This window comes from Martes martes (assembly GCF_963455335.1).
Source record: "Martes martes genome assembly, chromosome: 1".
Classification (NCBI taxonomy): domain Eukaryota; kingdom Metazoa; phylum Chordata; class Mammalia; order Carnivora; family Mustelidae; genus Martes; species Martes martes.
This window is the reverse complement of record NC_137888.1, coordinates 174,534,597-174,560,808: the sequence shown is the minus strand read 5'-3', so window position 1 is coordinate 174,560,808 and position 26,212 is coordinate 174,534,597. Positions and strand designations below refer to the sequence as shown.

General features: G+C 34.6%; 1 protein-coding gene across 4 annotated transcripts in view; it reads left to right on the top strand.

The window, feature by feature from the left end:
* The window catches only part of CNTN6 (contactin 6), a gene marked incomplete at both ends in the record, with an annotated part of 232,208 nt that overhangs the window by 175,218 nt on the left and 30,778 nt on the right, over positions 1-26,212 (top strand). For all 4 annotated transcript variants that reach the window (XM_080821633.1, XM_080821634.1, XM_080821632.1 and 1 more), the window contains one exon: positions 11,296-11,423. In XM_080821633.1, coding sequence (XP_080677759.1) covers positions 11,296-11,423 — 128 coding nt within the window. The remainder of the gene's footprint in view (positions 1-11,295; positions 11,424-26,212) is intronic.

Sequence of the window (26,212 nt, the reverse complement as noted above, 5' to 3'; positions counted from 1 at the left end):
GGACACCAAAGAAACACTGTTATTTGTCTGGAGTTAAGAAAATACTACGGGTATAATTGCTGTATTATCTCTGAATCAGTTAATTAAGAATGCCCTCTCCACCCCCAACGGGGTCCATATCTACATAATAACTTTCAAAGTTTTCATGATGGCCTTGTTAATCCTTCACTCATGAAAGTGAATGGAATTGTACAAAAGAAGATTAAGGTTTGCTCTATATACTCAAGTCTTAACCCTGGTAAGACTGATTTGAGTGTATCTCTTCAGTTCTTCTGCTGCTTTATATGGGGTCAGCAAACTAACAGAAAGTCAATTGGCCAAATAAGCAGTTTGCTTATACCTATTTTTATTTTTATTTTTAAGCAAAGAGGTTATTTGGCTAAGTGACTTTACATTGGTTTGCTGAATTTACTGATAATATTAATAAATATACCTATAGACCTACAAAGAAAAGGCTAAGGACTTAAGAGTAAATAAAGTCAGAAAGCATATTTACTAAGTACCTATGAATTGTAGATATTCTTAGGGAATACAAAGAAATCAAGAGTGATACTTAACCATTTGGGGGGCTCTCATTAGACTTTAAAATTCAATTCCCAAGCCAACCAATGTTGTTATTATTACCATTAGCCCCATTTACATGTAAATTTTACAAGAAAATCAAGCAAGTGCTTCCACACCCAAAAAGGGGGAGCCAGAACACAAAAAAGGCAAGCTGACTTTAGATTTTCTAAAAACTCCTATATCACACGCCTCAAAAAACTTAACTTTACAGTCTATTTAGATAGTAAAAACTTGTCCTAAAAGAAAATTATGGTGAAGGATCTAAGGCAATACAGCAAAGCAAAGATAGTCTTTTCAACAAATGGTACTGAAACAATTGAACAGCCGCAAGTAAAAATAATAATAATAATAATAATGAATCTAAACACAGACCTTACACCCTTCCCCAAAATTAATTCAAAGTGTTCCATAGACCTAAATGTAGAACAGAGAACTATAAAACTCCCAGAAGATAAGGAAATAGAAAACCTAGGTGACCTTTGGTATGGCCATGATTTTTCCGATAGAGCAAAAGCAGACTCATGGAAGAAACACATAATATGCTGGACTTCATTAAAATTAAAGGGAAAAAAAGCGCACTGTAAAAGACAATGCCAACAGAATGAGAACAAGCCATAGACTGGAAGAAAATATCTTCAAAATATACATCTGATAAGGAAATGTTATCTAAAATACGCAAATAGTGATTAAAACTCACTAGAAGAAAACAACTCCAATAGAAAAGTGGGTCAAAGACCTTAAGAGACACATCACCAAAGATCACACAAGATACAGAGATGGCGAACATGTATTTGAAGATTCTCCACATCTTATTTCATCAAGAAAATGCAAATTAAAATGAGATGCTGCTACCTGCCTATTAGAATGGCCAAAATCTGGAAGACTAACACCAAATGCTGGCTAGGATGTGGAGCAGCAGGAACTCTTCTTCATTGCTAGTGGGAATGCAAAATAGTATAGGCACTTGAGAAAACTGTTTAGAGGTTTCTTACAGTACTGAACATACTTTTCCCATACAATCTAAATATCACACTCATTAATATTTTTCCAAAGGACTTGAAACTTATGTCCATGCAAAAATCTGCACACTATAATGTATAGTATCATAATTCATACTTGCAAAAACTTGGAAGCAAATAAGATACTCTTCAGTAAGTAAATGAATCAATAAACTGGGGTTCATCTGGACAATGGAATATTATTCAGTGCTAAAAAGAAACAAGCTGTCGGGGCGCCTGGGTGGCTCAGTGGGTTAAAGCCTCTGCCTTCGGCTCAGGTCATGATCCCAGAGTCCTGGGATCGAGCCCCGCATCGGGCTCTCTGCGCAGCGGGGAGCCTGCTTCCTCCTCTCTCTGCCTGCCTCTCTGCCTACTTGTGATCTCCCTGTCAAATAAATAAAATCTTTAAAAAAAAAAAAAAAAAAAAGAAACAAGCTGTCAAGCCATGAAAAGAAAATGGTGGAATTTTAAATGCATACTACTGAGTGAAAGTAGCCTGTTCGAGAGATTACATACTGTGTGATTGCATTATATGATATTCTGGAAAAGACGAAACTATGGAAACGGTGAAAAGATCAGTGGTTGCCAGGGGTTCGAGGAGGGAAGAATAAACATGTGGAGCACAGAAGATGTTAGGTCAGTGAGAATACTTGGTGTGATACTACAATGATGGATACATGTCATTACATATTTTTCCAAATCCCAAGAATGTACAACACCGAAGGTGAGTCCGAAGGTAAACTATGGACTCTGGGTGATTATGATGATTATAATGTTCCAGTATGGATTCCTCAGTTGTAAAGAAAGTACCACCCATGGGAATGGTGATAACGTGAGAAGCTATGCATGTATGGGGGGTATATGGGAAATCTGTACCTTTCTCTTGCTTTTACTGCAAAGCTAAAACTGCTCTAAAAAAAAAAAAAAAAAACTTAAAAAAAAAAGGAAAATTCAAAATACAAGGTAGCATAATGATTCAGATAATGATTCAATAGAAAAAGGACTGATTCAGGATCAGAAGACCTGCATCCTGGCTGTGGTTAAGTAAAGTATTAAACCTCCTTGTGTATCAGTTTATTGCTATGCAGAAAATTATTTATCTTTAATATGTGGAGAAAGAGGAAGAGAAAGTACTGCAGTTTGTGGTCAAGAAGCTGCATATTTTAGCCAAGTTCCCTGGGGAACCACTAAGAGTGAGGCAGGTACACAGAGGCAACAATGTAGGATCATATTTTATTGCATTGGCTACGGACTCATTTTAAGAACAGACCCTGGGGCAAATAATACTTTATATGCTAATAAAAATAACTTAAAAAAAAAAAAAGAACAGAAACACACAGCTGGTAGGTTGGCATCAGTCAGCCACACAGACTATCTCTAGACAGAAGCTATATGGGAACAGTCTTTGGAAAGAAAGAAAAAGGGATTTATATGCTGGCTGCTATTTTATGATGGGGCTGTATTATCTGGACCTTTGACAGCCAGTGGTACTGAGAGAACCTGAGGGAATGCCTAAGGTGGGCCTTTAACAGTGGGAATCCAGAGTAGGCTTGGGAAGATGGTTGGGAACCAGATAAGCAGATTGGAGGGCAAATCCTCTGCTAGGTACTTGGGAGGAGCCTGTGTTTCTTCTCATTGAGAACTGACTGAAGATTGTGTGTTGTGCTTTATTGAGAATGATCTACATCACTCGGTAGAGAGGCTAGATTTTATTTTCTATCACCCATGCAGTCATCTCTCAAGATAGGACTTCATTTTTGTTCTATCTTCATCTCTCGTGTGTATGTGTGTGTGTGATCTCATTCTTGCTTTATTTTTACTGCTCTGATGGTCTTTTAAAGAATGATAAAATAGGGTTGCATTAATCCATTGATTACATCTTTAAATTTCCCTTGGCCAGAGGAGTGAGCTATTTCCTGTGTATAATTACCATTAGAGTCATTTAAAGTTATTGCCTTAAAAAGAGGAGAATGAGAACCTTTACTTTGATTTAAATGAGCTAGCTTTGATATTTACTTGTTTGTAGATCATGCCAGTCATTTTTTGTAGCTTGTTAAAATAAGGAATTTTTAAGAGGTAGTTTATTAAATGACAGTGAAATAGGCATACCTCTCACACCTTAGCTATGATAATCGGATGCTAAAATTATTAAAATGTAATATCAATATTTGATCTAAAACGAATTCCAGTGGGACATTTTACTTAAAACCTAAATTGTGTAGAGTCGGAATTTATACACACTTTTCTACTTCGTATCTAACTCATTTTAGTCCAATCTATTTTACATTTTCTAGATATCAGTAAAATTAGACCGTCAATTAAAATTTCATGGTCTACAGTATTATCTTTAGACAGAACTGGAAGCAATACTCCAGTTAATAATCTAACTATAAAAATAGCAGTATTGCTCTAGTTTCAGCAATAAGAAATTATAATTGCCCAATGTCCTAATTTCTTTTAGTTTAAGAAATTTAGCTATTGCTAATCTTCTGCATCCTCAAACTTGGTGCTGGGCTATGGTTAATATCAAACAAACAAATAAAAATAGAGCCTTCATCATTTTGTATTCATGTGGGATCTACGTATACAGATTTGTTTTCTGTATGTAGGTTAGCCAAAGATTGGATATGTATTAGATTCACTGTAGTCATAACTAGATGTGAATGATAATCTCTATTATATTTAGGAGGTTTATAATAGATAGCTTATCACACGCAACATAGGAAAAACATTCCACATTAGTCTTTCTGTAGTTCCTCAGAATGACACAAAATTTGACATGCATTTCAGGTAAAAGAGTCCCACAAGTTCATTTCATTGGTAGTCCATCTTCCTGGTATTTCATTCATAATAACACATCAAGTAGAAGGTAAAGAGTATGAAATGAGGCAAATGGGTAGACTATTACTTTTGTTTTCTGTTTATGCTCCTAATGTTCCCTGACAGTAGGAAGACTGAAATGTTGGATGTTCAATCACTTCATATAGTGTTCCTTCAACTTATCAGTTAACCTTGAAATGCTTACATGTGTTGGTGGTTCAGTTTTCTACATGTTCTATTTTCTAATGCCACCATAAAATCTACCAATGTCACCTGACTGTCAGACACAGCTTGAGCTACTGAATTTCTACCTTTTTAAAGCCCACAATGCAATTAGAGGAATAGCCTAGTACATTACAAATGCCTGCTATTAATTTTTCAAATGTTGAATGGTCATGATACATCTACACATGTAAATGTCTTTAAATTCTAATTTTTACAGAATATTTTAAATGCAAATGCCTTAATTTGTGATTTAATCATCTAGAGTACTAAGCTTTGGTAATTTGGGGGAAATTTTTCTATTCAATAGTGCAAAGAGTTGAAACATACTAATTAAGTGAATATTTGAGAATAGAGACTGGGGAGGAAGGGTGTTTATCGCTTAACTGTGAATTGATTATATTGGAAGTGTTAAGAAGAAATATACAAACCCTAAAAGTTGAGATTCAGAACCCAGTGACGCCAAGCCCAACACAGTCCAGGACTAATAACCATGATCGTTAAAACCTAAAAAGGTACTGCTGAATCCAGTCAGACAAAAGAGTTTTCAGACATCAGGTATGAGTCAGAGCCAAAATGAGAATCAAAAATCGCACTCTGAGTCATGGAGGAGAGCAAAAGCCAAAGATTAGTGCCAATGAAGAGTAAGCATGAGATTAATAACTAACATTTCATTGCTTCAATTATCATAGCAACTCTATATTCCTTCCCAAAATAAAAATGAGACCATCGTCGGTCAGGAAGAGTAACTTGACAAGTAACACAGCATGAATTCAGTGAAAGGTCTCGGGCAGTGAAACTTAGTGCTGGGAAGAGTCTCCCTGCATTAGGCCCCTTTCAAAGACCCTGGCATACACCTTTCCCGTTCTCTTTGTTCAAAATGGAATGTGACAAAAAACAGTGTTGTCACTGTTCATGGAGTTACAGAAGTGCGTATATTCTTTGGCAGAATGAGAAACTGGTTCGTTAAAAACCTACCTATTGACTGCTAACTAGCAGTCAGGCCTACTGCCCCACGAAGCATTTTAAATAGTTGATGTCACTCACTCCTCATGACTCTCTGACACAAGTAATATCCCTATCCACATGGTACAAATGAGAAACTGAGGACTTGGCATGTTGAGTAACTTGGCCCAGTGGTTACAAATATTAAATGTTAGGGCTCAGATTCAGTAACAGGCAAAGCAGTTTGACCTGAAACTCCATGTTTGCTAATAACTCTGCTAATAATACCTTATTGCATAAGATGGCATGGAAAAGAAGAAAAATAATTCTTAGTATTAGTCTTGCCATCATTATTGCCTCTTGTTTAGGGCTAAACTCTCACATAGTAGAGAATATCAAACTTGCCTTTAAGATGTCACAACAGTTTGGAACCCTGAGAAAATGTGCATGTGGACTCTCTCTGAAGGTGAGAGTAGAAGTCTCCAATATTAAAGGTTATTCTGTACAAGAAATGCATATGTAAGATGAATAAACTGCTCAAGTTTGTGTTCTTAGTAACTCTACTGTTGCTAAACTATGCTTTGGAAACTTGAAGTGAAAGAGCACTTGCCCAGATAGTTGCTTCCTGGTCCAAAGAGAAAGACAAGTTGGAATCTGGGCCCCGTACTGCCTAGTGGATAACTTGAGTACATTCCTACTTCTTCCGTTGTTTCAGTTTCCCCATCAGGAAATTGATACCAATAGTGAGCCCAGGGGTTTGACTTAAGGATTCATTGAGTTGACATTTATTATACAATTAGTAGAGGGCCTGTGTAGAGTTGACCTGTAGTAATAACCTCCTTGGATTTTGACCATTGAGTTTATTCATAGAGAAGTGTGTCCTTGGTAATTAACACCCTGTTACTCTTATTTCTCTTATAACATCTAACATCCTGCCTGGAACTCAGTAGATACTAGTAAGTATTTGCTGAGTAAGTTTAGAAGAAGAAAGTATTAGCATTGCTCCATTTCCATTTATATATTTGAATTGCTATTAAATTTTCTTTTCAATTCCCTTTATCTATTTAGCCCACTCTCCCCCCACACCTGCCTCCCCTCTGGTGACCACCAGTTTGTTCTCTGTATTTAAGACTCTTTTTTTTTGTTTCTTTATTTGTTTCTTTCTTTCTTTGTTTTGTTTCTTACATTCCACATATGACTGAAATCAGTGATACTTGGCTTCCTCTGAGTAGTTCACTTAGTATTATATTCTGTAGATCCATTCCTATTGTTGCAAATGGCAAGATCTTTTTTTTCCCCAAGTAATATTCCATTGCATATATACCACTCCTTTATCCATGCTTCCATAGATGGACACTTGGGTTGCTTCCCTGTCTTGGCTGTTAGAAGTAATGCTGCTATAAATATGAGGTTGCATATCTTTTTGCATTTGTGTGTTTGTTTTCTTTGGTAAATACCTAGTAGTAGAATTACTGGATCATATGATAATTCTATTTTTAATTTTTTGAGGAACCTCCATACTGTTTTCCACAGTGGCTGTACCAGTTTTCATTCCCAACAATATTGCACGAGGGTTCCTTTTTCTCCACATCCTCACCAACACTCGTCATTTCTTATCTTTTTTATTTTAGCCATTCTGACAGGTGTAAGGTACTATCTCATTGTGGTTTTGATTTGCATTTCCCTGTTGATTAGTGATATTGAGCATCTTTTCATGTTTCTGTTGGCTATTTGTATGTCTTCTTTGGAAAAATGTCTAGTCAGGCCCTTTTTCCCCTTTTAAACAGGATTATTTGGGGGTTTTTGGGTGTTGGTTTGTGTAAGTTCCTTATAAATGTTTGGTATTAACCACTTACTGAATTATATCACTTGCAAATATCTTCTCCCATTCAGTAGGTTGACTTGTCATCTTGTTGATGGTTTCCATTGCCTTGCAAAAGCTTTTTATTTTGGTATGGTCAAGAGCCTAATTTTACTTTTGTTTCCCTTGCCAGGGGACACATAGCAAAAAAACTGTTTCTATGACTAAAGTCATAGAAATTATTGCATATATTTTCTTCTAGGAGTTTTATAGTTTCAAGTCTCACATTTGGGTTTTTAATCCATTTTGAGTTTTTGTAAGAAAGTAGTCCATTTTCATTCTTTTGCATATAGCTCTCCAGTTTTCCCAATCTTCTTGCCTCCTTCGGCGTGAATTAGTTGACCTATAATCACAGGTTTATTTCTGGGCTTTCTATTCTGTTTCTAAATTGCTTTTGAATTTTTAGAAGCCATACCACATTAAATGATGCTCACATTTTTTCATTTAGGCTTTTATTGTCTATGAGTAGTATAATCTCTGCATTAGGTCCTAATATACATATAAATATATATTTTATGTAATCACTTGATTGCCTTATGCTCTGTCTCTATAACTATATTCTCTTTGCTAATTATTCACAAAAATCTTTATTTTTATTACCAGAATGTTTTCTCAAATTTTTTGATAGTCAAGCTTATCAGTGCTTGTGGCTGTGTTTTGTTTTAAACACCAAAGAAGCTTACATGAAATCAAGATAGAATATTTTAATATATTTTGTTAGTATGTCCTTTCCATCCCTCCAGATACCATTTTAAACTACCTTTTAGAATATTCCAAAAGAAGAATAAAAAAGTCATTCCTTATATTTCTCTATGAATATTAACAAAACCATGAATTAAAATGTTTCAGCTAATTTTTATAGATGCTTTCTTCTTTACCTGAAAATGTCAACTGTTTGGTACAATTTGATTTTAGTTGGTTGTTCTTTCTTTCTTTCTTTCTTTTATTTTAATCATTTCTTTTTTTAAAAAAATAATTTCTGCTAAGTCATATTTTCATACGTAACAAAACTTGAAATTCTCACTTTTTTAAACTATTTTTTGTATAATTATTCTGCATAAAATTAGGGCTATAATTATGTGGTTTGATTCCATCTATGTTATCATAGAGTAAGTTTTCTTACTATATTTTACCATCTCTTACTAATTTAAAAAATTAGATAAGTTGAAATATACTATTTATCATGTTATAAAATTTTTAATTATAGTTAAATCTCTGGCTTTCTATATCCTAGGTTGCTGTGGAGAATTATTTTTTTAGTCAAGTTTTTAATAAGTGATAAATCAATTTGATTAGTATTTCAGTTATTTTCATAAAATATTTGAATCTAACCTTTTTTATCTTTTATCCATTTTTGCATTTTGTTCTTATGAAAACAGTATAGATTCTTGCTTAGAAATAAAAATAATCTTTACAGACCAAAGTTGAACTTATAATTAATTGATCAGTGCTTCTCAAATCTTTTTTTTTTTTTTTTTAAGATTTTATTTATTTGCCAGAGAGAGAGAGAGAGTACACACAAGCAGGCAGAGAGGCAGGCAGAGGCAGCGAGAGAAGCAGGCTCCCTGCCAAGCAAGGAGCCCGATGCGGGACTCGATCTCAGGACCCTGGGATCATGACCTGAGCCGAAGGCAGCAGCTTAACCAACTGAGCCACCCAGGCATCCCAGTGCTTCTCAAATCTTATTGTTCATCCTGATCACTGGATATCTTGTTAAAATGCAAAGTTTGACTCAGTAGGTCTGGGATGAGACCACATTTTGAGAAGCAAACACAGATGACTCTTCTAAGGGCATCTAATGACGACTCAACAGGAACTTTTTGAACATCAAAATTAACATGGAGAATTAGTCTACTGCAAGTAACTATAGAGGATGAGTGCTAGAGATAATATAGAGATATATAACTTTCAATTCATTCTCTAATACTTATTAGTTATTTACTCTTGGATGGATTGTAATTTTTCTTGGTCTGCATTCTCGGTATTTTAAACAGTGCTAGGCACATGAGAAATACCGATTGGCTGATGAAGATTTCAACAGAAATAATCAATTTCAATGATGACAATTTCCAATTCAATTTAACAAACATTGTCGAACATATACCATGAGCCTGAAAAGGGTAGTAATATTAAACCACTTTTTATATGAATTGTTCTTTTCTGAAAGCTAAGTGAAAAACATATAAACATATAAACATATATAACATATATATATATACATATATATATAACATATAAACACTGGCATTACTAGCTGGGATGTTTGTCTGATGGCCTTTAGATATCAGCAGATATATATTTTATATCACTTAAATTGTCTTACTGGCCAAAATTTAACATTTCCGTGTTCCCAAAAATTCCTGATTTTTCCTAAATTCTAGAGATAGGTGATACACCCAGATGCTTCTCACATTGATCTCTTCTAATTAAATCAGATACAGAATTGTATTTGGCCAGCAGTTTGCTGCATATTAGAATAGCTTTACTACTACTGTGTCATTAACAGTATGATTCAACTGTTCATGTAAATTGCAACCAAGAAATCTAGACATTTCAGAAAATAAATGAAATATCAAATGTCTGTTTTGGGGGAATACTCCAAGATAATGGCTTAAACAAAAATCTGATTATAAGTCATGGAACATTCTAAACTCAGATGTGGCCCCAGCTTCTCACTTGACAGAATGTGGAACACATCACTAATAGTAAACTCAGTATCAGAAGCTAGCTTCATACAAATTGTAGTTGGCTGATATTATCTTGGTTTCAAATTGGGTAATTAATTATATTAGCTACATTTTGTGTGATACACATATTAGGCACAATGATATTATTTGCAATGAAACAAATACTGTTTAGTATTGTTAATGGATATGACATGCATGGCAATTGTTATATCTTTCTTTCCTTTAAAATTATTGTTGTGACAAATTAGTTTTCATCACTTATTTTTGTACAACCCTGACTACCTACTAGTGTTTTAAGAGTTGTGTTTTTAGAAAGTTGCTAATTATATTTATAAGACATAAAATTGGACACATGCTTTAATTTTCCTTTTTTTTTTTTTTTTTTTTTTTTGTCTCCTTGTTAAAACACCGCATGGTGATTTTGTCAAGAAACCAATCTTGGGCTTTCCCTGATTACAGCAGTGGTCTGATATTTGTTTTTGATTACTTCTGAATTCTGGAGAAAAAACTTAAGAATCATTTTATGAAAGATTAGAATTACTCAAACACCTATCCTTTCATTATGTGCTATATGATTGCATGTATTTTAGGACAATTTAATTCAGTCTGATTAATAAAGGCTTCATTCCTTTTATGCTTTTACCCTTTTTAATGGTATAGGCCATGTAAAAAGATAAGCCTGGGCCCTTTGGCTATGAAACCATATAGATGGTTCCTTCAATTCACTAGCTCTGGCAAATACTGTCATTGAGAACCTTGTTGTTTGATGGCTGAAAGTGCTAAATAAGAGCAAGTTTCTAAAGCTATGACTAAACAACATGAAAATTAGCTTGCATTTCTCTAATGCCAAGTTCAATTTTCACCAGAGAGTTGACTTTTCAAAATGCATAGTGAATAGTTACATTTGTTATTAATCAAGCAAATGGGCATTATAGCATCAAGCATCTATTTTATTTTTAATGGGCTTCAAAATCAACAATGATAATTCAAGTGGTAATATGATAATTATCAATACTGTGTCAGAATAAGAGCAAATATCATTTGTTCTACTATGGGGATTCAGAGATAGCTCATAGTCAAGGATAGGATAAAAGGAAAGGAGTATGGTTATGGTTTTAGTAATGTTTTAAAATGAATATAAATGGTTAAGGCTTATTTTAAGAGCCTTACTTCTGTTAATTATGTATTTTCTTTTTAGAGTGTTTCTCTCAGAGGATGGCAGCCTCAAGATATATAACGTTACTAGGTCAGATGCCGGATCATATACTTGCATAGCTACAAATCAGTTTGGCGTTGCAAAGAACACTGGCAGCCTAGTCATAAAAGGTATTTTATTATCTTCATTTGTGCTTGATGAACATTGGAGATCTGTGTACCTATCACAACCTCTATCATTGTGTGAAACTTGTATCATGTTGTATATGTGAAATATTTGATTTCACAATTTATTTAAGAATTGTGTTCCCATATTCATTAATAGTATGTTTGCTCTGCCGATGGGATACCACAGCAGATGTGAATACTTCGGCAGTTGAAATGCTGTCAGTGGGTAATTAGACAGAATTAAAACCGTCACCTAAAACATTTGAATTTTCACAAATGCCTTAATGTAGGAAACTATGGACATTTTGATAAAATCGTATGATAATATTTTTCTTGGTTAAGTTTCCTTCAGAAACTCTCATTTTGTATGAAATTTTTACCATGGATGATATAAGGTTGCCAAATTCATAACCAGTTCATTTATTTATATAACTCTAGGTGCATAGCCCGTGAGATGCAGACCCTCTTGCATACACTTTAATGAGTAGTTTCTTTCAAAGAGAAAAAAAAATTAAAATATCTGTATCTGTGTAAGTCATTATTATAGCCATCATGGTAAACCTACAAGCTCACATAATTTATGATGATAGAACTGCACACTCTATTCTTCAGACTTTTAAGCTACTATCAATACAAATGTACCTCCATCTATCACCAAGGGACATAATTAGTATTCAAGTATCTATTCCCCATCTTTGCTACTTTACTTTGTTGAATCTCAGCTCATAAAACTAGTATGTTTACTGGAAGACATGTCACTTTTATCATTTCATTGCCTCCTGGATGATTAAAATGACTGTCTTGATAAAGTAGTTTGAACAGCTAATTAAGCCCAAATAATTAAATTCAGCAATCAGTGCTTTATCATCATTTCTATTAAAAATAAATATATTAAATAAAAAGTAGTTAGCTACTACACTTCAACTACTCTTTAAAATATCTCAAGGAAAAAAAAATACCCACCTTTATCCCTGGAAGATATTTTTGCCAACATTGTCTTAAACATACTACGTTATGCCTGCTGACAATTGTCTGAAACACTCAGGGGAAATGTGATTGATGTAACTTGTGTCAAAATCTTATCAGTGTGACACATTTGGAAAAACTTTACTTCCTTAAGATTGTATTGTCATCAGATTTTTAAGACAGAGATGGACTTAACATTTCAAGGAATGTGTTGTCGCTATATCTAATGATAGGATATCTCTCCAGCAAATAAATGTTTGGTACTACCCATATACTGAAAAACAGCATTAAGGGAAAAAAAAAAAAAAAAGATTTATTCCCTCATTTCAAATTAAGAAGGTGCAGGTGGTAGCCATTCATTTTAAAATATGAAGAAGGTTAAAATATGGTGGAGGACAGCATCACGGTTAATTTTTCCAAAAATGGAGAAATCCAGAGAGAATTAAAACAAATATAAAGGATCGAAGGTACTGATGCTGGAAATGTAGTTTCTCAGTGAAAGTTTCTGCAGAATACTGGTGATCCATTAGGTGGACCATTGGTTTTACTGCTGAAAGACAGTGATGGGCATCCTTTCATCACCTACATTCCGGTGATAAAAGTTATTGTATATATTGGACTGCAATGACTACTTTCTCTTCCTCAAATGTTTCAAACATTTGGCATCATGATGATGTCCTTTAGCAAAAAATGGGTGAAAAGAAAAAGGAGGACTCACATAAATATGTAACCAGAGAAGCTGGACTGTGCTTATTTCTCAAGGTGGCAGTTGGATATTTCAGCTTTGTAGCACAGCCATGTTTTTTTCTAGATAGGTTCCCAGTTCTTTGGATAGAAACAAGTTCATCTGTAAATTGGGATAGTCCATAAAACACACGATCAACTCTCTGTACAAGGGAGAAAATAGATAAGATTGCTTGGTTTAAAACAAAATGAAACAAAGCAAAACATAAAAACTCCATGAAGTTTTATTTATTTCTAGTGTTCTTTGCTGGGGCTATTGGAACAAAATTATTCCAATCTGCATTCCTGGTCGCCTTAATCTTTACCACTCTTCCTTCCTTGGTAGGATTTTTCATTTTCTTACATACTATATACTGCACTTATTTGTCATGTCTATGGTTTTTTTCTCCTTCTTTCCTTCTTCTAGAAAGAAGCATAAAGAAGGCAGAAATGTCACAAATCCTAGAACAGTCCTGGGAACTGTATGTGTTCAATAAATGATTATTGATTGAGTGAGATGATTTTATCCTACACTCTTTAGTTCTTAGATAATCTCTGTTATAACTTCCTTGCTCTAAAATATGAAGGTTTTCTATTTCTCAGGGGTTAAGCTTAGGATACTTTGCAATAAAGAGCATCAAAGGAAAATAATGAACTTCTAAAATATTTTCACTTTCCATATTTTAGGGTTTGTAGGTATGTATTTCTAATACATAGAAAACTCCTTACTCTGCAAGGGGGAACAATTGTGAAGTACATGAAAATCCTACAGACTTCATGAAGAGAACTCACTGTTCCAATATTTTCAGCACAAAGAAGAGAATCATTTACATATGCAAACAGGGCATATATCAGTATGCATGAATATCAAGTAATTTTCACTCATTTATATCTAATAATGACAAGGAAATTGTGTTTGTTATTTTTAATCTTCATAAAATACCCACGTTCCGTTTTAAGGGGGATCTCTTTGCTTCTTTGCCATTAACAAGAACCATGTTAAAAAGAAATACATACATACAGAGTAACATAAAAACATACATTTAAAAATAACTACATAAACAAAAAACGTGGACATTACAAATAAAAGCATCTTTAGAATTTTTTATTTTTTATTGATTTGTATCCTATGATTTTTTATTAAAGTGTGGGATTGCTGTGTAAATACGGGCCTAAGATAAGTCTGTCATTAGCATATCCTCTTAACTGGACTCCTATCGCTAATTCTCTTTCAAGTAAGAATGTTTAAACTATTCCTGATGAAGAATTATTATTTTACAACCTACAAATTTGAAGCTTTAATCTGAGAAAGAATTATAATAATATGCATTGATTCAACCATTTTCCTTACTATAAAGAGTATAGTCATCTGGTTGTTTAAGATGATTTAATATTTACGTGTGTGTGTGTGTGTGTGTGTGTGTGTGTGTTCATATTTTTCTAGTCTATGGTGTTCATCTGATTGTCATTACAGAGTCAAATATAATTTTGTTTCTCACACCAAAATCAGCATATAGTGACCTTACTGGTAATAAGGTGGTAAAGAGCAAATGAGAAATTTCAGTAAAGCTGATGAAACAATCATCTCTCTTTGAATCGACTTATCAGCCTCAGTCATGCAAGAAATGTTGTTGTTAGATAACATGTAAAAAGATAATAGTTACAAGAGTAAGATATTTTCCAGCTTAGTTTTTAGCTGATATGGCTTATCTGTGTTAAGAGGATTCTGAAGTTATCTGCACTGTATGTTACAGATTTCTATTTCACTCATGCAGTAGGATAAAGCCATTTTCCATTCAAACAGGGAGTTTGGGAGTGCAATTAGCACCAGCCTTGCAGGAGCCTCAGAAGATGCCCAGTGTAATCCGAGGACATGTCCCATAGGCACAAACAGGGAATCGAAAAGAGAGTTTAGGTGTTTTCATTTTGGAGGACTTGGATAAAATTACAGTGTGTACATACACTTAAGAGGTACATGAAAATCACGTAAAAGGGGAAATGATTTGATCTGGCATTTGAAGAATTATTAAAAAGCAGAGTAACAGCAGGCTATAAAAATGATCTTGTTTGCAGGCAACATTTGTTTTTGTTTCCCCACTGGAGAAGTTTTGGATGTTCAATTATAGGCCTCATTGCTTCAGCATTATTTTCAACTGAAATGTCGGAACTTGGAAAAGCATATCTAATGTGCAAATTAAGTTTATTGCCGCTCATTTAGTTGTTTATTCTTTGTGATAGAAGTCTTTATTATACCAGCATGGAGAGTGGCCTCTCCGTTTTCTCCAACAGAGTGATGGTGTGCACCATTATGGTTCTCTATTTACTAAGAGAAATACCAAGATAGGTAGATAATTGGAGGCTTTGTGCTTCAAAAGGCAGTTTAAAGGATTTGAGGTGTTGAGCCCAGCTTTATTGAGAAGCTCAGCTTTATTGAGTAAACCAAAAGTACAATTTCACAGAAATGACAAGGCACGTTGGAATACATCAGTCATATTTTAGTGGCTGAAAACACCACTGCAGAGAAGTCTCCAAGTACTGCTAATATTTTCCTCGGAATGCTTAATCATGTACCCCAGTTTTCTACAAAGAATGGTTTAAAGCGTTTTTATAGAAAGGAAGCTTTGATTTAAAAATTATTAGTGGAAGTATTTTTCAGGTGAAAAAATACATAGTGAAATTGTACACTGGCCAGGAATTTTCTTTCCCCCACTAATATTGAGAATAATGCTGAGTGAACTCTTGACACTTGAATTCCATAGTCCCTTCAAGTAAAAATGGAAGGAAAGAAGGAAGAAAGGAAGGAAGGAGGAGAGAGACAGAGAGAAAGAGAGAGAGAGGGAGACAAAGAAAGGGAAGAAGGAAGGAGGGAGGGAGGAAGGAAGGAAGGAAGATAAACAACAACAAAGAAAACCCCCAAAACATTTATTTAAGCAAACACAGTATCAGTGTTATTTTGGTCTTTGTAACAATTTAGTCCACAGTCTTTTAAAAAATGTAGCACACACCACTCACATAAAATTTCCAGGTATGTTAAACAGTTGTTTTTTCTGAATATGTGTTTTATAATATATAGTGTAAAGGACAGATATTAATGAATTTTAGGTTTTCACCTTTTGTTTTTTATTGTTCCAGACATTTTTCATTGAACAATTAAACCTAAACTGGTCAAAGTTTTGTTTAGTTTTGTTTATTCTTAATAAAAATAGGAACCATATAGCTAGTCTTTCAAGCTAAATGAAGGAAGCCAGACAGATGAGTATACACCACTCCTCAAAGTCATGAAGAACACAGACTTTGGAATTAAATTAACTAGCTCTATTATTGAGTAGCATAAGACCTTGAAGGTTTTTTTGTTTGTTTGTTTGTTTGTTTTTTACTATTACTGGTGTTGTATTCTTTATTACTATTATTATTAACCACCATTAATCAAATATTTGCTGTGTTCCAGGCACTGTGGTAGGTGCTTTAGGTCGATCATCTCAGTGATCCCTCACAACACTGTAAAGCAAATAATCATTATCTCTTTTATGCAAAGGGAAACTGAGGCATAGATTGCTAAAACGACTTGACCATGGCTCTTGTATTAGTAAGTGACAGAACTTTTTTCCTTCTTTTTTTTTTTCTTCCAGTTGAATTTATGTAATAATAACTGCCTGAGACACTTTCAGTTTCACATGACATTATTTCAAGTCCAGTGGAAATAAAAACAGAGTATCTTGCAAAAACTAGTACATTTCCTAAATAGTTCCACTTTTCATTTATTAGAATTCAATATCTGTTTATACTCTTTTCCATTTGAGGTGAACTCTACAGGTATGAAATACACAAATCTTATGTGTATGTTTGCTGAATTTTGGCAAGTGCATATACCTGTGTATCCTAAACTCTACCAAATATAGAATATTAACATCACCCTGTAGACCTTTCCCCCTTCGTCATCCTTCAATTCCTGCTCCCACCTGACTTATAGAAGCAACCACTATTAGGATTCTTTCCTGTTACTGATTTCATACAAATGCCATCATACAGTATATATGTTTTGGTATCTGGCTTCTTTCACTTGGCTTACACCACTAGTATCTACTTTCTCTTTTCATTAAAAATTAATGAAACAAAACTTTAACCAACAGCAGGTTTAGTCCGTGCAGTAAATAAATGTCTTGAACTGTCAGTGTTTTTGTCTTCAGTTTCCTTCCCCAGCCTGCATGTGTGCCCTGAGTATTTGGTTAGGAATTGAAAGTTTAGTAATATGTCCTTGTTTCCATTCTAATGAAGCTAAAAGAAACTGTTAGACTCCTCCATTGCTTGAACCTTCTGTTTCTATAGTGGCACAGAGGTCACTTATGTTCTAGTGCCATTTTTTAGGAATAATGTGTATCATTAGGATGTACAAGACCCTCAGGTGCAAGTTCTGTTTTCAGTTTATGGATCTTGAATACTCAAGGAAGCAGCTAGCAAATTCTTCCAAGCCCAAGTGAAGGATGGGCGTGGAGGAGGGCGGTGCGGAGACAGAGAAGAGGAATCAGATGAATACAATTCACCCTGCTTCTCATCTTCTTGCCTTTTTTTTTTTTTCCATCTTGTCTTCCCTCACCTCCAACATAAATGTTCAGAAGAAAACATCATCTTTCTGCTAGATCTTGTAGCGAGGCAAAATAAAATTTCCTCATTCCATTTCCTATAAAACTACAGAAGTCTTCAGCCTGATGTTTTACTAGGGCCCAGCACAGAGTTACAGTTGGAGGACACAGTGAACATTATCTGTTTATAAGAGATATAAATATGATGCCATAAATAGTCACTGCCTATTATGTATTAACAGCTTTGAAACTGAGTAGTTGGCATATCTAATTCATTAAGCAGATTCTATGGTGCATGCTCTTTCTAAATAGATGTCAGACCCTGTTTTGATTACTTGTTAATATAGAAGATCTGTGTTTACATCTTACATTATTACTTTCTAGGGAGTTTCTCAGTGTTACCTTGTATGATACTTAGACATATTTTCTCATTTAGACAATTACTTTCTCTAGACTGTTCTTTGTTTATTTCCTTTACTCTGGGGTTTTGGTAGTCTTTTCATATTTGTTGCACATCATTTCAATACTGAGGTGAAAGATAAATGGGTAAAGGTACCTGCAGGTAAACCGGAGTATATTGGCCATGGCTACTTTATGCATAATTGAAATTATGAAAAACTATACTCTGCCTGTATTGGAATATACCAAGTGCTGCATGCAGATTTTAATCTATAAAACACATGTCTGAGCAGATAAAGATTGCACTTGAGTAAGAGGATAGAAAACATCCTAGCCTTACGCAAGTATATGTACGAAGAGAAAAAACATATTATAAAGATTAAAAACCCCTCCATTTCTGGCTTGCTAGAGGAGGAAAGTAAAGACTCCATCACACTGATTTCCTTGTTTTGTTTTGTTTTTTTCCTATCTCTGTAAAGAGATTATTTCAGAGACTAGCTTTGATTTTCCTCTATTTGCTTTCCCTAGAGTTAGCAATTTTCTTGTTTTGTTTGCTTAATTTTCTGTGGACTTGACGATAATTGATTCCTCAGTTTTGTCTCTGTTGTCCCCTTCACTATCAACCTGTCCTTGTGTATGGGAGCCCAGCTGCCTAAACATCATGCCTTTCTTTGAAAAGGTAAAATTGCATCTTCCAATAGATTTTTGAGAAAGAATTCAAGAGGAATGCAATGTTTGGGAGATCTTTCATGTTTGAAAATGTATTTATTCTATGCTTACATTTGATTGATGGCTTAGTTGGAAACAGAATTCTAGATTAGAAATCATTATTCTTAGCAATATGGAGATGTTACTATGCTCTGAAAGCTGAAACCATCTTGATTTCTGATCTGTTGTTTATGACATCGTTTCTGTCTGTCTGCTTGTCTCTCTTAGTTGTTTTTTCCCAGAGTTCCACAATTGCCTGATGATGTGCTGTGGTGAAAATTTATTTTCAGCCTTTATACAGGGCAATTGGTGTGCTTTGTCATCCTGAAAACTCATACTTTATCCTGGAATGTCTTCCTGGGTAATTTAATAATTTATTCCATTGCTTTCTCTATAATCCCTATTACTGAAAACATTGTATTTCCTAAACTGTTGAAAAAACTAGATTTCTTGGGGTGACTAGGTGGCTCAGTGGGTTAAAGCCTCTGCCTTCGGCTTGGGTAGTGATCCCAGGGTCCTGGGATCGAGCCCCACATTGGGCTTTCTGCTCAGCAGGGAGCCTGCTTTCCCCCCTCTCTCTCTGCCTGCCTCTCTGCCTACGTGTGATCGCTGCCTGTCAAATAAATAAATAAAACAAACAAACTAGAAAACTTAAAAAAACAAACTTTAAAAAAACAAACAAACTAGATTTCCTAAACTTTAGTTTGTGTTTATGTGTGTATATATATATATGTATGTATCTATCTGTGTGTATAGTTTATTATATTTTATATATTTCTATATTTAGGTAGTAGGTACAGTTTTTATACATGTGTATATAAACTGTATATATTTTTGTTTCTCTCTCCTAGAATCCATTGTATATCTTTTTGTTTCTACCTCTGGGAATTTTTTACTTTGCTATTTTTTAAAAAATGTGTAGGTGTCCTTTTATTTTCTGACTGTTCTTTATATAATACCTTGCATTCTCTCTCTCTCTCTCTCTCTCTCTGAAAATATTGCTCATAGTTTTTCTTTTATCTAGCTTATTTTTCCTGCATGGGCTCTGTGATCCCCAACTGCTTTCTTTTCTTTGTTTTAATCCCTACACTTTATTAAGAGGTATACCAGGATACTTTGTGAATCTTAGTTATCTGCTCATATTTAAGAATGGGGCACTAAAAATCTTACAGAAAGCTCTGATCAAGTGTATGCGTGAGGGGAGCATTTAATACTGGACTTCACACTAAGATGATCTGGCCAGTATATATCCTTGGAAAACGTAAACACACAATGGTTAGGATTTTCTCTTAGGTTTATCAGATCCCTAGGAAAAGCATCTCCCACTTCTCACCCCACTTTCCTGCCCAGAGAGCAAAGGCCCAGCAGCCAGCACCCTCAGAACTAAATGACATTACAAGACATGGATCTCAGCCCTTACTATTACATGTTCATTAATTTCCCTGTTTTTAGTTAAGATTCCCTCGTCTTCAACTATGCTTGCTACGGAGCAGTTCAGAGACTCTCCATTTCGTATTCTCTCAGGAGAATAATTTGCTAATCTTCTACTGAAATGAGAAAACACTACAGAGACCAAAATGCTTCCTATTCATAAAGTCTGTAAGGGGAGTTGACATGTTCGATGAATTTTCTTCTCTGCCTTCCTCACAGCCAGCATAGGATTGAGCTTTACGGTAGATCAGTCAGAAATCATTTCTGTTCGTTGCAGTTTCTCAAATTTTGTCTCCCCTTTTGATCTCTGTTTTGGTGGATTTAGGACTTAGGAAAAATTTCTTTTGGCTTCATTTATTAGATGTTTGTAAAAAACTGAAAATAAAGACTGTGTTTAATCAATTATCTTCATCAGGATATTATATATCTTATATTTTATACTGATACTATTCTTCTCTACTAACATTTTTAAAAAAGCCAAACTTTAGTTATTTCTTACTTGGACAAAATTTATCAAGAAATCAATAAATCACAGTTTGGTAGATAACGGGTCATGAACTCAAGTCTTCCACTTGTGTTCCAGATAAGATTCCATATCATGTTCAGGGACAATTTCCTCTCTCTGCCTCTCAGTCTCAGTCTACCTCACTCTCTCTTTCTTCTCTCTTATTTTGTGTAACACACCATCCCCACCAGAATACTTTCATATTATTATTCTCATCATTTAAAAAAAAAGACCTTTTCTGACCCTGCTTCCCTTCCAGCTACTGCCATAGTTGACTATTCTCCTTTATATCAAAACTCTTCGGAAGTTGTCTATGTGAGCTTGCTTTTTCCACCCCTTCGGCAGACTTCGTTTTGAATCAGCGCGACCAGGCTTTTCCCCTCCCATTCCATCAACACTGCTCTTAACAAGGTGACTAGTAACCTCCATGTTGTAATCCAGCAGTCGGTTCCCCATCTTCATTTACTTCACCTGTCAGACTATTGATCACATCCTTCTTGAAATGCATTCCCCACGTGGCTGCCTACACACTACGTGTGTCAGGTTTTCCTTTTCCTTCTACATCTTACGTCACTCCCTTTCCATTTACTTTGCTGTTTCCTTTTAATCTTACCCATTTCCTAAATTTGGAGCATGCCAGGGATTTGCTCTTGAATTTGTTCTCTGCCATATCTACTCCCTCTCATTCGGTGTCTTATTCAGTTTCATCATGTTAAATACCATCCACAAGTTAATTCCAAAATGATATACTCCATTCAAATACCTGCCTCATTCCCCAGATCCCCTCACCGATTTATCATCTTCACTTACCAGTTTACTATATGCTAATATTGGCCTCCTAATTCTTACTCCCAAGACTTGTTCCTACTGCAGTCTTTCCCTTTATATATTTTTTTAAAGATCTTATTCATTAATTTCAGAGAGAAAGAGTAAGAGAGAACATGAGAGGGGAGAAGGTCAGAGGGTGAAGCAGACTTCTCATGGAGCTGGGAGCCCGATGTGGGACTCGATCCCCGGACTCCGGGATCATGACCTGAGCCGAAGGCAGCTGCTTAACCAACCAGGTGCCCCTCACTCTATATTAATAACAGTCTGTAGTGACATTAGCCAGGCCAAATCCTTTTAGTCATTTTTACTCCTTGCTTTCTTTCAAACCCCATTTCCAACTGTCCAACAGATGGCCCTCAGCATCAATAAATGTACAGAATCTAACTACTTCTCACCGCTGCACTTACAAAACTTTAGTTAATCCACCACCATCTCTTTCCCGGTATGTTTCTGCAGCACAGAGGTGCTTCACCAAAGTTGATTTTGCCTCCAAGGGGACCTTTGGCAATGTGTGGAGATAATGTTTGTTGTCACAACTGAAGGATCTACTGACATCTAGTGGGAAGAGGCCAAGGATGCCACTAAGTATCTTGGAATGCACAGGGCAGCCTCCTCACCTTATTCTGAATCCACCCATACAGAAAAGCAATGAAAAATTATTGGGCTCAAAATGTTGATAATGTTGAGGTTGAGAAACCCACTCATACAACCTTATGATTTGTCTTGATTCCATCATGCTTCCCTTCTAGAAACTAGACTGTTCCTATTAAAATGTAAATGAGATTTTTTTTTTTTTTTTTTTTTGCCTCTTCGTGATGGAAGTCCTCTAATAGCTCCTCATTTCAGAGTTGTTTCATTTGCTTAGTATTCATACTAGTGTACACCTGGAAGAAGGTAAGGATTTGATACTAATTGAGTGGTTTTAAATAAAAGATCGAATAAACAATTAGTTTCTTTTATGTTAAGGATTTCTACTTCTGTTGAAAGTAATACTCAATTCTTTCTCCAACTGTTATCAGTTATCATACTGTTCAAGATATTATCTAAAATCCTAATGATAAATGGCCTAAATATTTTCAACCCTACACACAATCTGTTATTAAACATTAATGATATTTGGAGAAACTTTTGTCCTGACTAGTTGAAGCAGCTTTATCAGATTATTATCAGCCAAAAATATTGTTAAAACCTTTTAAAAATAAATAAAAATAGCAGTTCAAAGGAATTATGACAGTAACCAAGGGGTTTGCAACATGAAGGACGATATTCTGGAGAAAAGAAAAGGACGAAAAGAAAAGCAGAACTCCCCAGTGTTTTTCTCCAGAAACTTGCCACTTCCCAACCACTACAAATTAGGAATAAAAAAGAAAAAGAAAAAATAGAAAGCAGACAATGCCTCAAGCAGAAATTTTGGTAGCCTCATAGTGCAAGGAAGACAAAAATTGGGGCTCAGAATTAGCCAGATAAAATGAAGCCTACTACACAATTTGAGCTTGGGTGGAGACACCTAGAGCACTTTATCCTGGTAATGAAAACAGAACAAAATTGACCACTGCTTAAAAATCACTGATATTCAGATTCCATTTGTATCCACTCCTGACTGGACTCTGCTCTTTTTAGTTGCCTGATTTAAAAAGGAAATCTTCTTGGAAAAAAATATAACAATATAACTATGTATAAATATATATAACTATATATATATATATAAACAATAGCAATAACAATAAAACAAGTTTCAATGCATAATGGTGGTATTCAGTAAAATTTTATCAGGAAAAGCTAGAACCAGGACCAAATGATCAAAACCCAGAACATCTGACATTAGCAATAAGTCACAGCTGATAGGAATATGAAAGTTACTAGACAGGGGGTTTTAAATAATTGTGATTAATATGTTAAAAATGACAAGATGCCGAATTTCAGGAGGAAAATGGCATGTATTAAAAATCTGTTAGAGAAAGACAAATACCATATGATTTCACTTATGTGTGGAATCTAAAAAACAAAACAAAGGAACAAACAGAAACCAACTCATAAATACAGAGAACAAACCAGAAAGGAGGCAGAGAAGTGGACAAAATAGGTGAAAAGGATTAAGAGGTACAAACTACCAGTTATAAAACCAGTAAGTCATGAAAACGAAAAGTACAGAATAGAGGATATAGTCAGTAATATTGTAATAACATTGTGCAGTGACAACTGGTGACTGCATTTATTGTGATGAGCATTGAGTAATGCATAGAATTGTGGAATCACTATGTTGTGCACCTGAAACAAATATACTACTGTGTGTCAACCCTACTACAATTAAAAAGAATCAACTGGAAGTCTAGAACTGAAAAATACAAAAGCTAAATTAAGAACAGTACAGATTGATTTTTAATACCAGATTAGATATGGCAGAGAAAAGAATTAGTAAAATGGAGGATGTGTGAATAGAAAATATCCAGACTGTAACATGGAGAGCAAATGCAATGGGGAAGACCAAAAAAAAAAAAAAAAGAACTTCTTAAGGAGTATATTGGATATGAATAGTTCCAACATATGTGAAATTGTAGTTTCAGAAGGAGTGGAGAGGAGAGAAAGAAAATGAAGAATGAGCAGTATTTGAAGAAATATTTGCCAGAGATTAAACAAACAAATAAACAAAAACAACTGAAAATGACAGCAGCCATCCTATTCAGGGAATTCTATGACCCCTAATGAGGATAAACACAAAGGAAAGTTTAAATAAGCACATAGTAGTGAAACCAAAAGAAGAAAAGAAAAGAAAAACTGTCCTGATAAAAAAGATACATTATCTCCAAAAGAACAGCAATAAGACTGGCAGTTGTGATAGCAACAGAAATAAGAAAATCCAAAAGACTGTGGAATGGCTTTTTTAATGGGAGAAAAGACAATAGTGATAAGAACTCTCTTTCCAGCAAAAATGTCCTCCTGAATGAATACAAAGTAGAGATGTTTTCACACAGACAAAATCTCTGAGATTCTATCACTATCAAGTCCACACTTAAAGAAATGCTGATGATGTTCCTGATGACATTCCTATAGTTAGAAAAACTATGATCTCAGATTGAAGTATGTAAATGGAAGAAGAAATTAACAACCATGGAAAGGGCTAGTATGTTAATACATACATTAAATTGAGATTCTGATGAATTAGGAAGAGGGCCAAACTTAAAGTATTTATTTGTAGTCTTCAAAAATTAACTAGTGAGAGAAAATATCAGAGAATTTTGTCACCTGTTTGAAATGCTATTTATACACTATTTTTCTTTATATTGGTATCTTAGCAACATTTCCTATAATGTCATAGACAAATGAAGGCAGAACCCCATGTTTGTACAGAATAAGAAAGGGTTGGTGATTTTTTTTTCTGTTTTGTCCATTGTTTGAGAGAAGTTGGTAACTTCAGAAATACCTGAGAAGTTATTATTGTGAACAGTGACACTGAAAGATTATTACTCACAGGTGAAGGTTTCAACTGAGTTGAAGGTACAAAAGAAACAAATAAATAAAAAGGGAACAAAAAGAATATGTTCTGGATGGTCAGGAAAGGCTAGTTACACATTGCATCACCATCCCCTAGTCTCTAAAACTGTAGTTAGGGATCAAAATATGTAATAGTGTGTTTGGCCATTGATACAAGGATCAAGTCTCATTTGTATTTAAAGAAATCATGCTAAACAATTCTGACAGAAGTTTTAATATCAGTTCTCATGTGTCCCGAGGTACTCACAACTAAAGATGTGTTCTAGAAGCATCTTTGGTTATTATGACCTTGTGAATTTGAGTAGGACTATTCATCAAAAGCATTACATATCTTATTAAACCTTTCCTTCTACTACTTAAGAATAGGATTTTTAAAAAATAATTTGTTTAAAGATTTTATTTATTTGTTAGAGAGAGAGTGTGTGAGAGAGCACAAGCAGGACTGGGGCAAAGGGAGAAGCAGGCTCGCCACTGAGCAGGGTGCCAGAAATGGGGGTCGATCACAGGACACTGGGATCATGACCTGAGCCAAAGGCAGATGCTTAACCACTGAACCACCCCAGGAATAGGATTGTTAGGTCAAACTATTTTTATATGATTTGTATATCACTAAAATAGATTGAAAATGGAAACATTAAAATTCTGTAGTTTTATGAACTCTTCATGAATATCATTCATATATAGAATAATCTTCAAAAAGTGATATATCCTCATCGCTTTAGAAACTGAATGGGAAAGGTGCTTCCTTATTTTCTATATAAATATTTACTAATTTCATCATTTTATGTTTTTTCTTTTATTATTATTGAGAATAACAAGAAAGTAGAAAAAAATAGTATAAGGAACTCCCATGCACCCGTCAGTCAGGGTTGTTATATACTCAACTTTGTTTCATCCATACCCTCACCTACTACTTCGTCAACATCCATCCCAAATATCTAGAGGCAGATCACAGACACTGTAATTTTATGTGTAAATATTTCATAATGTATCTTTAACAGAAAAAGGACTCTTTTTAACATAACAATACAAGTAGCTTTCTTATATTACAAAATTAATAATTATTCCAGAATTAGAGTTCCTGTTAACATGACTGTCTCATGAGCTTGTGTTTCTATATGTGTATGTGTGCTAAACAAACACACACAGATAAGCACGTA